At 42.6% G+C, this 12,065-nt stretch overlaps 2 protein-coding genes across 4 annotated transcripts in view; one reads left to right on the forward strand and one right to left on the reverse strand.

The window, feature by feature from the left end:
• OGDHL (oxoglutarate dehydrogenase L) overlaps window positions 1–3,636 on the forward strand; it is a 59,864-nt gene extending 56,228 nt beyond the window's left edge. For all 3 annotated transcript variants that reach the window (XM_083439949.1, XM_083439950.1, XM_083439948.1), the window contains exon 23: window positions 1,355–3,636. In XM_083439949.1, the coding sequence (XP_083296075.1) occupies window positions 1,355–1,478 (124 nt within the window). In that variant the 3' untranslated portion in view covers window positions 1,479–3,636. The remainder of the gene's footprint in view (window positions 1–1,354) is intronic.
• Window positions 3,637–5,440: 1,804 nt separating this feature from the next.
• Window positions 5,441–12,065, reverse strand: LOC310677318 (UPF0728 protein C10orf53 homolog). Its single transcript, XM_083440150.1, has 3 exons — window positions 11,796–12,065; window positions 7,534–7,653; window positions 5,441–6,295 (listed from the first exon to the last, which is right to left on the reverse strand). Exons 1-3 carry the CDS (start codon window positions 11,887–11,889, stop codon window positions 6,231–6,233), a joined length of 279 nt encoding a protein of 92 aa, XP_083296276.1. The 5' UTR covers window positions 11,890–12,065; the 3' UTR covers window positions 5,441–6,230.

The following is a 12,065-nucleotide window of genomic DNA, read 5'->3' on the forward strand; positions in this document are numbered from 1 at the left end:
GGAATAACCTTGTGAAGTGAAAGGATAAGAAAGAGGGATTTATATCTGGATGCTAGGATAGAGATGATAAGGAAAACAAGAAAACAGGAAGACACAATGAGAGGTAATGGAGGTGCTGTGGGATTGGTGGAAGTCAATGTCTTGTTGCTGTTTTAGTGTTTATAGTATTAACTTATAAGATATGGATTTGTTGTTGTTTTTAGTTGTTGTTGCTTTCTTTAGTTTTTGAATGCTGCTTTGTGTATTGTGTGTTGTGTATTGTTAGTTTTCAATATTTTTGTGTTGTTGTTGTGTGGAAAATACTACTAAAATTTATTTTAAAAAAAACAAACAAAAAAAACAAAAAAAAATCCACTTCCCATTTGTCCCATCGCCAGCAGAACCTGCCAATTGCCTGCCCAACTGCATCAGCCATTGACGCAGCAACCAATAACACACACAATAGCCGCTGACAGCCATGGCTGCAACCAATCAAACATCCACCCTATGCACTACCCATGTATAAGACGACCCCACTTTTTAGCATGAGTTTTAAAGAAAAAAACCACATAGTCGTATACACGGAAAAGTGTGGTATGTGAACTTCCTATAGAACCTTGAGGTGTTTCACTCAAACTATGTATGTGAGATACATAGATCCACAGGACTTGCAATCTGAAACAAAGAAAGGGGGAAATGGAAATGAGGGTACGCAGAGAAAGAATATGATCATGACAATTATGCACACTTAGTTACTGTAAGGCATATGGATTGGGGGGGGGGACACCCAGAAAAGGTGTTTTGAAATAAGGGAGGTGGTTGTACAGAGACATTCTGAGATGCAAGCCCCGGCATATTGGACAGCATGGGGAAATGGACAGAGTATTCAGGAAATGGGAGACTTTTAGACAGCTAAGGCTGATCGAGCTAGATAAAATCACAGAGAGGGAACATAAGAACGGAGAGAGACAAGGCAACAACTGATGATGAGGGGAAGATTGTGCAGGATCTTGGAGGGAAACAGAAACCAGAAAAAAGGATTTAAGTAGGAGAGTACCAGTGAAGTTTCAATAAAGCAAGCATCTTACACATGAACAACTGTTTGAGGAGTCACTCACAATGGAATTCATGAAGCTTAACAGTACAGGTTGGCTGAAATAGTTTTTACCCACATAGTAAGTGGATAGCCTAAGGAAGTAAGCCTAGCCTGTGGCAAGTAGTAACTAGAATCCTATACATATAAGTAAAGGTCTATAGAAAGTATCTAATATAAGAGGTGACTAATGTAAGAGGTGTTTATTATCAGTGTGTCTCTGCTTCAAAAAACGTCACATCTCATTTCTGTCATTTGCTTCCTTGTCTCTTCTGCTTCAAGGTATGTCGGCCGTGAACCAGCTGCTGCTCCAGCAACTGGTAACAAGAACACGCATCTCGTGTCACTCAGAAGGTTTTTGGACACAGCCTTCAACCTGGAGGCATTTGAAGGAAAGATGTTTTGATTGTAACGTTGTGGCCCATTATCTCCGTATGTAGTATAGTATGTATGTATTTAGGGAAGGCCATGACCATAACATGAAATAAAATTCAGCAGGGAAAGACTTCTTGGGATTTTTTTTGAGGTTGGCTTTTTCAAAGACCTATTTTAAAGCTTACCTCTTCTAAACCACTGTGTGTATGTCGTAAATGCTAAGGGTTCCTCTTAATTCTCATCCGGTCAATGTGGTTCTGTTGATTACATCACAGCTACCTCTTGTTAGGGAGATGGAAGAAACAATTATTTTGCTTTAAGTTTGGGAATATTCAAGAAAACTGGTGTGCATATTTTAATGTGATTTCCTAACACCAGTTACTAATTTCTCTTTTACTGCAGGCTGTATAAATGGTCTCATATAGTTCAAATGAGCAACGCTTTTCTTGCAGATTCCACCCCACCCTGCCCCCAACCATTCTTTGTTGAATTCTCAGATATCTGAATGCAGCGAGCAATTTAGCAAGGCTTGCTTTCCATTTAGCCACCAGAACTGGGACACGAAACACATGGTGCTGTTTCCTCTCCCTGTTAAGTGCTGGGGGGAGTTAGTGAGAGCATGTAGGAACCCCAACAAGAGCTGCTGCTGTGCTTACACTGGATTTTGGCATATTTCTTGTGTCAAAAAATGTGATCATTGCCCTTCAAGGTTGGTGGGGCAGTTGCAGATACCATTATAGTTCATGTTGAGATCCCTGCTGCTGCTTCCTGATTTACCCGGCAGTGGGGAAGTCTGCTTTGTTGTTTAAAAATCACAAGGTATGTTTTGAATAAGTTACTGGGGGGGAAACTGAGCAGATCTGGCTGTTTCTGATCAACTCTGGGCATTCTTGAGGCCCTGTACACTGTAGAATAGTTGAAACTATCAATGCAGTGGACAGGCGTAACTGCTGGGCTTTCTAAACAAGGGTTACAGTTCTGGTTTGCTTTACTCTAACAGGATCGAAAATATATTGGAATTTTGCTTTGCATTATTTAACTCTAAATGGCATTAATTAGCTAGCTAGGCTGTGATCCTGTGCCCAGTTACATGGAACTGAGCAGCGTTGAGCACAATAGAACTTCTCAGTGAACATACTTACGGTTGTGTTGTAAGTAGCCCCAAGGCACAGCATTTTGAGCTTTTTTATAAACAAGAATTTTAAAGGGAAGAAGGATGCTGTCTAAATAATAATAGGTCTATATATTTTGCTCTGTTTTTACAAGGAAGGCCATCTCGGTATAACTTGAAATATTTTCTGTCTCCTTTTGAGTGATAAATGCTCTTGTGGCTGGGAACGCACAAATTTAGAGAACAGAATTAACATAGACATAAAAAGTAGGAAATGGCAGGCTTCCATTTTCATTGCTGTTTGTGGACTGTAGCATTATATTTTAAAAAATAAATTCTATCCAAGAATGTGAAAAATAAGCAGTGGAATATAATGTCTGTTTTCTTTATGGTTGTTTTTTGACAGCTTATCCCCTGGGAATTGGTATTAGCATCCCATTCACAAAAATGCTGGCATCTTGCAGATCTTCTTTCCTGTATTTTTCTCTTCCTCTGTCTTCTCTATATTTTGACTTGAAGTCTGTAGAATTTAATACAGTGAAAGGAACTAGCCTGTTTGGGTACAGGTTTTTAAAGAAATCTGTTCTATTTTATTTTTTCCAAAAAGTTGATTACTGTTGGCCCTGGTGAAAGAGGAGATGAAGTAATTAGAACATGTTAACAAAACTGTTCATACCTCTGGCAAACTCAAAACAAAACTAGTTTCATTCATTTCCCAAAACTAGTGAGCCATTGTCTTTATATATCTGTAACAGCGGCAAAGCTCTAATTTCTCTAGAGATATTACATGTTTTGAAATCTTAGATTACTTACTTCCCATTATAGAGATCTCTATCTTTACATCACTTGGTGTATATTTCATAATTTACAAGTGTCATTTACCTCAAATCGGCTGACAAGTATAAGGAGGTTTTTCCTATGTAGCCTATTTTTCTCCCAGAAAATCACTCTGTGTTAGTGTGTCTCTTCTAGTATTTTCAGAAACTTTATGAAATTCACTGGCTTGCTTATTATTTTGCATTGTGGCTTTCGTGCCTAAGACACCATGAATGAGTGAAAATAAAATGTATGCAGAAAAGAGAAATGTCTTGTGTGTTTCTTGTTTTTAGTTGGAAAGGGGTCTCTCAGTTCAGCAAAAAGAACAGTATGACAGGTGGAAATTCTATCTAAGCCTTCCATTAAACTCAATGGGACTTATTTTTGAGAAAACATGTATAGGGTTTACTGACAGTCATCAACTAACATTTATTCAGAGTAAAAAAGGTAAAGGGACCAGTGACCCTTAGGTTCAGTCGTGACCGACTCTGCGTTGCGGCGCTCATCTCGCTTTATTGGCCAAGGGAGCCGATGTACAGCTTCTGGGTCATGTGGCCAGCATGACTAAGCTGCTTCTGGCGAACCAGAGCAGCGCACGGAACGCTGTTTACCTTCCCGCTGGAGCGGTAACTATTTATCTACTTGCACTTTGACGTGCTTTCAAACTGTTAGGTTGGCAGGAGCAGGGACCGAGCAATGGGAGCTCACCCCGTCATGGGGATTCGAACCCCCAGCCTTCTGATCAGCAAGTCCTAGGCTCTGTGGTTTAACCACAGCGCCACCTGTGTCCCTCTTATTCAGAGTAAATTTGATGAAATTAATCGTAGAATTGTAGAGTTGGAAAGGCCCCAGAGGATCATCTGGTCCAATCCCCTGCAATGCAGGAATTACAACTAAAGCACCCATGACAGATGGCCATTCAACATCTGCTTAAAAATCTCCAGTGAAGGGGAATCCACCACCTTCTGAAGGAGTCCGCTCCACTGTCGAATAGCTCTTATCATCAGAAAATTATCCCTGATGTTTAATCAGAACCAACTTTCCTGTAACTTGATGCCATTCATTTGGGTCCTACCCCCCGGAGCAGGAGAAAACAAGCTTGCTCCATCTTCCATGTGACAGCCCTTTAGATATTTGAAGATGGCAATCATAGCTCCTCTCGGTCTCCTCTTTTCTAGGCTATATATACCCACTTCCTTTACCGTTCCTCATAAATCTTGGTTTTCAGACCCTTACTCATCTAGCTTGCCCTCTGCACACATTTGAACTTCTCAATATCCTTAAATTGTGCTTAGAACACCTCACCTGCTCCTCAAAAGATTATAGTCAGAGGCTCTGAGATTGCATCCACAAACTCCTTTAGTACCCTTGGGTGCAGCTCATCAGGCCCTGGAGACTGGAAGTCATTTAAAGCAGCTATGTGTTCCCTTTCTACCTCTCCTATCTTGAGCTGCATCATTGATCCTTGCATCATTGATGCTGTTATCTCCATGTTGGGCACTACTTTCCTTTTGGGTGAAGACAGAGGCAAAATAGGTGTCGAGCAATTCTGCCTTCTCTCTAACCCAGGTTAGTCCTGGCCATTAATTTCAATGCGCCTGTTCTGGATAAAACTCAGCTGAATGCATTGCCAAGTGGTTTACAAAGAAACAGGCAAGGGATCGCAATGCAGTCTTGTGTTACGCTCTCCGGCCAAACATTTGGATGCCTGTCACACCCCTTTCCACTACTCCCTCTGAAGGAGGCTAGCTGTTTGTGAAATTAGGAAAACGATGGAAGATATTGCACAAATTGTATGTAAGGGTCTCGCTCGGAAAAGGGAAATAGTTGGAGTAATTGTGGTGTTCTGCCATTAATGCCACTCGACTGCTGATTGCAGCACCATTGCTGCACAGCTGGCAAAGATCTAAGTATGCTTCCCCCCCGACGGCAAACAGTTCTGAGGACTGACGGGGGCGCAGGGCAAAAGCTCTTAATGATACATTTTCTTCAGTGATGAAGAATACTTCAGATCCATTTGGGGGATGAGAAATGTGTCCTAATGAGGCAATTAGTCAAGACAAAAAGGCTGTAAAGCAATTTAATTAACACTGCTCCTGGTACATTTGAGGACAACTTTGTATCTTCTGGAGATTACATTTCTCACTGGAGTGAACAATGGGCTGCTGCAGTCCAGGTTTTGCATGGGAGAGTCATTTGAGGATGCAAATACATCTCATAAATGATGGGATGCATTGCAAAAGAAAGCCTGTGTAGCGGATAGAGTATTGAGCATCAAAGCAACCGAGATTCAGATCCCCACTTAGTTTGCCGGGTGCCACCACTGGTCCCTTTCAGTCTCAGTTGGGACCAGATCATGGTGGACTGCGCTGAGGTCTTCGGAAAAACTGTAAGATGCAGGTCAGATCCACGCGACACATTTAAAGCAGGACTGTCTTGTAGATTGATATATCTAGAAGACATCATACAAAGTCTGCCGTCTGAGGAGTTGCAGATCATGGGTAGATGCAAGACTAGCCGCTACCCAAACGTATCTCTCCAAACGTTGTCATCTGAGGATGGTGGCCTTATATCTTAATCATTGTTTGCACATCCTGATTGCACATGATCCAAAAGAAACAGAACTGTCATCTCACACTGCCTATCAAGCCAATACCAGCCCTGAGATCAAATCTCTGTGGCCAGTTAAACTGCCTCTTCCACCTGGATGCTTTTAGCCACACTGGTGGTGAAATAAGAGGACTCAATAGAACCCTTTTGAAAGACAGGGTTAACAATGTAATGGGCGATGCAAGGAAAGAGTCTTATTTATTTGATGTGAGATTTGCTGTCAAGAGCACACACCGGGCCTCTTACTCAGTAAGCGTTTAACACTGCATGTCTAGCTTCTTGGCAAAGTGGGTCCAACAGGCCATCACCTCCTGAGAGAGAGAGAGAGAGAGAGATGGACAATGTTAAAACATAAATAGGTCATTGGAGGTTTCCCCCCACCTCTTAAAAAGGACACTGCTGTTCATGGCTTCAGGCAGCATGGAAAAGTTTTGCAATGCTATTCAAGCCTCTTGGTTGGTGTGTGTGTGTGTTGATTTCCTCCTACTGTACCATATAACACTAGAATTCCTCAGCCCAGTATACCTGAAGGAGCGTCTCCACCATCATTATTCAGCCCGGACACTGAGGTCCCGCTCCGAGGGCCTTCTGGCGGTTCCCTCCCTGCGAGAAGTGAGGTTACAGGGAACCAGGCAGAGGGCCTTCTCAGTAGTGGCGCCTGCCCTGTGGAATGCCCTCCCATCAGATGTCAAGGAAATAAACAACTCTCTGACTTTTAGAAGACATCTGAAGACAGCCCTGTTTAAGGAAGTTTTTAATGTTTGATGTTTTATTGTGCTTCTAATATTCTGTTGGGAGCTGCCCAGAGTGGCTGGGAAACCCAGCCAGATGGGCAGGGTACAAATAATGAATTCTTCTTCTTCTTCTTCTTCTTCTTCTTCTTCTTCTTCTTCTTCTTCTTCTTCTTCTTCTTCCACTAGCCCAAACCTGGGCACTGTATACTGTATTTGTTTGTTGTATCTAATATTTGTGGGAGGCTGAGGATGTGTTGCTCTGGAGGCAGGCAGGGCTCACACACAAGTGTACACAAACATCCAGGTCCATTTCATCTCCTGCCCTCCATTTTTCTTTTGTGTGTGTGCTGTTTTCAGCTGACCCATCTCAAACAGACTCTGAACAATAACTCGCAAAGCCAGCCTGAATAATAGTTTCCTCTCTGCAGGCTCAATTTCCACCAGTAGTCTGCAGGATCTTATCTGCCCCCCCCCCCCACTTGAATACCATTTTCTTTTAATTCACAAGCATGTCTTCCATATACCTAGCTCTTTGGGGGCAAGCTGGGGGAAGGGTTTGGGCAAGTTGTGAGGCGAGAGGCAACAGGGTAGGTGAGGTGTCAAGGGACGAGGGGTTGCCTAGTTGTGGGAGAAGGGATTGGCAGTGGGGTTGGGGGCTAGGGGGTTTTGGCAAGCAGCTCCCATAGTTAGAATCAAAATCGATGGGCCCTACTAAAGAATGGAAGGAGCCATCTGTATTTCTTCTATCATTTTTTTACATTTCTTAGAAATGTTTTTTAAAAGCAAAACAGAAAACAAGTTTATATTGTACCCACCAAAATCCAGGTCATTAATGTTGCACTGAAACACAGTCTCTCCATTTACTATGAGCTGCACTTCATTCCAATCCGGTATTTCTTCCAGGATTACCTGGTGTCCATCGGCTTTCAGCACAGCTACAGAAAGGCAGTAGGTAGGTAATGTTGCTAAAATACAATGCTATTGACAACCAGATTCGGATAAGAAATGGAGAATACTGCTGGTTTATAGTACTTCTCGTTACTTTAAGGGGTACCTTATTCGAGTAAGCAGCTGAATTTCTTAAAGAGACTTAAGATTTATATTAAGACAGCTAAGAATAATATCGTGCATTCATTTGGGAGGAATATGCATTACTACGGTTTAAAAATAGGAGGGGCAATACCGAGTCGGACGCTGAAGTTTCGTCATGTGTTCTCTGAGTCTGTAGCAGGAAAGCAACAAACATGGTTTCAGAGTCAAGGGTAGGGTACGAGGATTTGATATAAGGCAAAAAAGATGGTTTAAGGAGCGAAAGTTACTTCAGACATTTTGGCTAATCCTATTATACATCATCTAAAACATTTTGAGAGAGGGAGAAACTCTGGCATATCAGGACCTTCTCATAGAAAGAGGTTTGCTTACTTTGGAAGTCGAATGGAATCTGTTCTGGAAGTCCGTTCGACTTCCAAAACATTTGAAAACCAAAGCGCGGCTTTGGATTGGCTGCAGGAAGCTACTGCAGCCAATTGGAAGCTGCGGAAGCCCCGTCAGATGTTCGGCTTCCAAAAAAAGTTCGAAAACTGGAACAATCACTTCAGGTTTCGATCGTTCGGGAGCCAAAATGTTCGAGAATTAGGCTGTTCAATTTCCAAGGTACAATTGTACCTTGGTAGGTGGGCACCAGAATGTTATGGAGAACGGCATTTGACAAAATGAACATGCAGGCGCAAGGAATATGGTTGCCCCAGAATAAGATAATGGATTGCAGCAGACTTCATATCCCTTTACCAGCATTGTCACAAGCACTTATTTCAAAACTGGGTTTAGGCCCAGGTTCGGCACCGAAGTAGCCTTCATCACCCTGTTGACCTCTTGTGGGAGAAAGCATAGCCTCCGACATTTCTCTGATTAAAATAGGGGTGTCCTATTCAACAAGAACAATTTTACTATTCATACCCCACCCATCTGACTGGGTTGGTTATATTTATATCCAACAAATATAAAAACATAAGGGAAAAAAATAAACATTATAAAAAATTCCCTATACAGGGCTGCTGCCTTCAGATGTCTCTAGGTCTGGATAACTCCATACCCTCCAATATTTCTACAATGAAAATAGCGGCACCCTAAGGAAAAGCGGGACATTCCAGAATCAGATCAGAAACTGGGGGCGCTTCTGTGCATCCGGGACTGTCCCTGGAAAACAGGGACACTTGGAGGGTCTGAGAAAGATGAATTCAGCCCTGTTGATTCCTGCTGATGTTTTACTAAAGCAGTGGATCCCATCAACCATGGTATCTCACTGGTTTAATAATAATAATAATAATAATAATAATAATAATAATAATAATAAATTTTATTTATATCCCGCCCTCCCCAGCCGAAGCCGGGCTCAGGGCGGCTAACAACAATTAAATAATCAAACAATCAAATAATCCAACATTCTAAAAACAGTCCATTATAAAAATTAATTAAAATCAATTTAATGGCAACCGTGAAGCAAAATTCTGTGCAGGTTGCCAGAGGAGGGAGTCAGGCTGGGCCCTGACCAAAGGCCTGGTGGAACAACTCTGTCTTGCAGGCTCTGCGGAAAGATATCAGGTCCCGCAGGGCCCTAGTGTCTTGTGACAGAGCGTTCCACCAGATTGGAGCCACAGCCGAGAAAGCCCTGGCTCTAGTTGAGGCCAGCCTAACCTCTCTGAGGCCTGGGACCTTCAGGATGTTTTTATTTGAAGACCGTAGGTTTCTCTGTGGGGCATACCACAGATTGAGAGAAGGAGTAGGAACAGCGACAAGCTGGTTCTGCTTCTATTTACAGGGTCACTTTTAGAAGACAGCACTGGAGGCGAGATTGTTTGATTCCCTGGCAGTTGTGCTGTGGAGTCCTGTAAGGTTCTATCATATCTCCCATGCTTCTAAACACCTATATGAATCCGCTGGTTAAGGTCATGGGGGAATGTGGAATGAGATGCCATCAATATTCTGGTGACACTCTATTGTTCTTCTGCTCCTTGGCTTCAGAGACAGGCGATGCTGTGCCAGTACTGAATTTGTGTCTGGACTTGGCAAGGGTTTGGAAGAAGACCAATAAACTGAAGTTGAATTCTAATAAGATGGAGGCCCTATGGGTAGATGGTTCTCATGCCTGGGAATTAAGTGTAAAGGCCTTTCTGAAGTAAGCCTGGCTTTGACTTATAGGGGATTTCTTTTCTTGTTTTTAAGTGAAAGGGATCTCAAGTCATTGAATCAACAGATGGATTTGGTGTGATTAAGAACAATGGGAGGTTGATTGAACTCAAAAGTCGAGAGTAACTTACTTGTTGTGGCATCACACCATAATAACCAATAATTAGCCTCCAAGTGGCCACAACCTTTTTATTTCTAATAATCTGTTTTCTCGTTGCAATCCTTTACCCACTTACCTGGGTGTCAGCCCCACTGAACTTAACAGGATTTCTTTTTGAGTAGACATGCATAGCATTCCACTGTTAGGATGGTGTTAGTTCAGGAGACATGACTGCTTTTCAAATTTGCCTTGCCTGCAAATGTACAGGAATCATGTATGCTTGATTTAAAGATGACCTTCTTTTGCTTTTTAGTCTATGGTTGCCATAGGTCCAGAATTTCCAGGACATAACCGGGATTTGGCTGTTGGAAGCAGTATCTGGGCAGGAATCTCTGTAATGTCCAGGAAAATCCAGATGTATGGCAATCCATGTTGGAAGTGTAGAATTTGGTGAATTTCCTTTTAAAAATGCAACAACTTTTTTCAGATTTTGCAAAAACAAAAAACAAAACTCAAAAACTGCTGTGTCTGGATTTTCACTTTTAGAAATATGGCAGCCCCTACTCTGGTGTGCAAAAAAAGAGTGAGAGACTCAAAGTTGTTCTGCTCCCCGTACTATGAAAACTTCTCTTCTCCCCCTTCACAAATGTAGCTTGGGTTGCCAACTAAGCTCACTTGCCCTTAGCTAGAGGAGGATGTGAAACCACAAAAAGTCCGGCTATAGAAAAGAAGGGCATCCTTGGTTTAATAACAACAAAAGCAAAATGAAAGTCAAAATCATAGAATTGCAGAGTTGTGTTTTTATATTGTAAACTGCCCTGTGATCTTCGGATGAAGGGCAGTATAGAAATTTAATAAAGAAAATAAAGAAATAAGAATAAGAATAAGAATAAGAATAAGAATAAGAATAAGAATAAGAATACATTATTTCTACCCTGCCCATCTAGCTGGGTTTCCCCAGCCACTCTTGGTGACTTTCAACAGAACATTAAAAACAGAATAAAACTTCAAACATTAAAAACTTCCCTAAACAGGGCTGCCTTTAGATGTCTTCTAAAATAGTTGTTCATTTCCTTGACATCTGATGGGAGGGCGTTCCACAGGGTGGGTGCCACTACCGAGAAGGCCCTATGCCTGGTTCCCTGTAACCAGATTTACTGCAATGCGCTCTATGTGGGGCTACCTTTGAAGGGGACTCGGAAACTACAGCTAATTCAGAATACAGCAGCTAGACTGGTGACTGGGAGTGGCCACTGAGACCATATAACACCGGTCCTGAAAGACCTATATTGTTTCCCAGTACGTTTCTGAGCACAATTCAAAGTGTTAGTGCTGACCTTTAAAGCCCTAAACGGTCTCAGTCCTAGCTTGGTGATGGAGCGTCTCCACCCCCATCTTTCACCCTGAACACTGAGTTCCAGCGCTGAGGGCCTTCTGGCAGTTCCCTCACTTCGAGAAGTGAAGCTACAGGGAACCAGGCAGAGGGCCTTCTCGGTAGTGGTGCCCTCCCTGTGGAACGCCCTCCCATCAGATGACAAGGAAATAAACAACTACCAGACTTTTAGAAGACATCTGAAGGCAGCCCTGTTTAGGGAAGTTTTTAATGTCTGATGTTTTATTGTGCTTCTAATATTCTGTTGGGAGCTGCCCAAAGTGGCTGGGAAACCCAGCCAGATGGGTGGGGTATAAATAATAAAGTATTTTTATTGTTATTATTGTTATCATCATCATCATCATTCCCAACCCATTTTCCTTCAGCATGGGACATGTCTGGCAGGCTACGTCACAAACCTTGTAAGCCCTGCAGACGGAAGGTCCTATGTTCAACGACGCTGCAGCTTCTGTAGGCCCCATATCTGAGAGTCACCAGTGCATTCTTTGGCATTGCTGGACCACGTTGCAGCCCTTGCCGGGAGGGTCCAGAACAAATAGGGGGAAAGGCTGTTTCAGGACAGAAACCGTTGTGGACACTTTCCTTTCTCTGCTGGACACTATGGAAAAGTCTGCTGCTGCTGCCCCTGCTGCCTAAGTTGTGTCTGTTGTGTCATTCACTGCCTACTG

Source organism: Podarcis tiliguerta, assembly GCF_965153285.1.
Source record: "Podarcis tiliguerta genome assembly, chromosome: 5".
NCBI lineage: Eukaryota > Metazoa > Chordata > Lepidosauria > Squamata > Lacertidae > Podarcis > Podarcis tiliguerta.

Bases quoted from the DNA above. Each gene is read 5' to 3' on its own strand.
- LOC310677318 (XM_083440150.1), bottom strand. From the start codon at position 11,889: ATGCCAAAGAATGCACTGGTGACTCTCAGATATGGGGCCTACAGAAGC. The intron at 7,654-11,795 runs GTTTGTGACGTA...GCCTTTCTGTAG, and splicing joins CCGTCTGCAGGGCTTACAAG to CTGTGCTGAAAGCCGATGGA. The intron at 6,296-7,533 runs GTGGGTACAATA...TCTCTCTCTCAG, and splicing joins CATTAATGACCTGGATTTTG to GAGGTGATGGCCTGTTGGAC.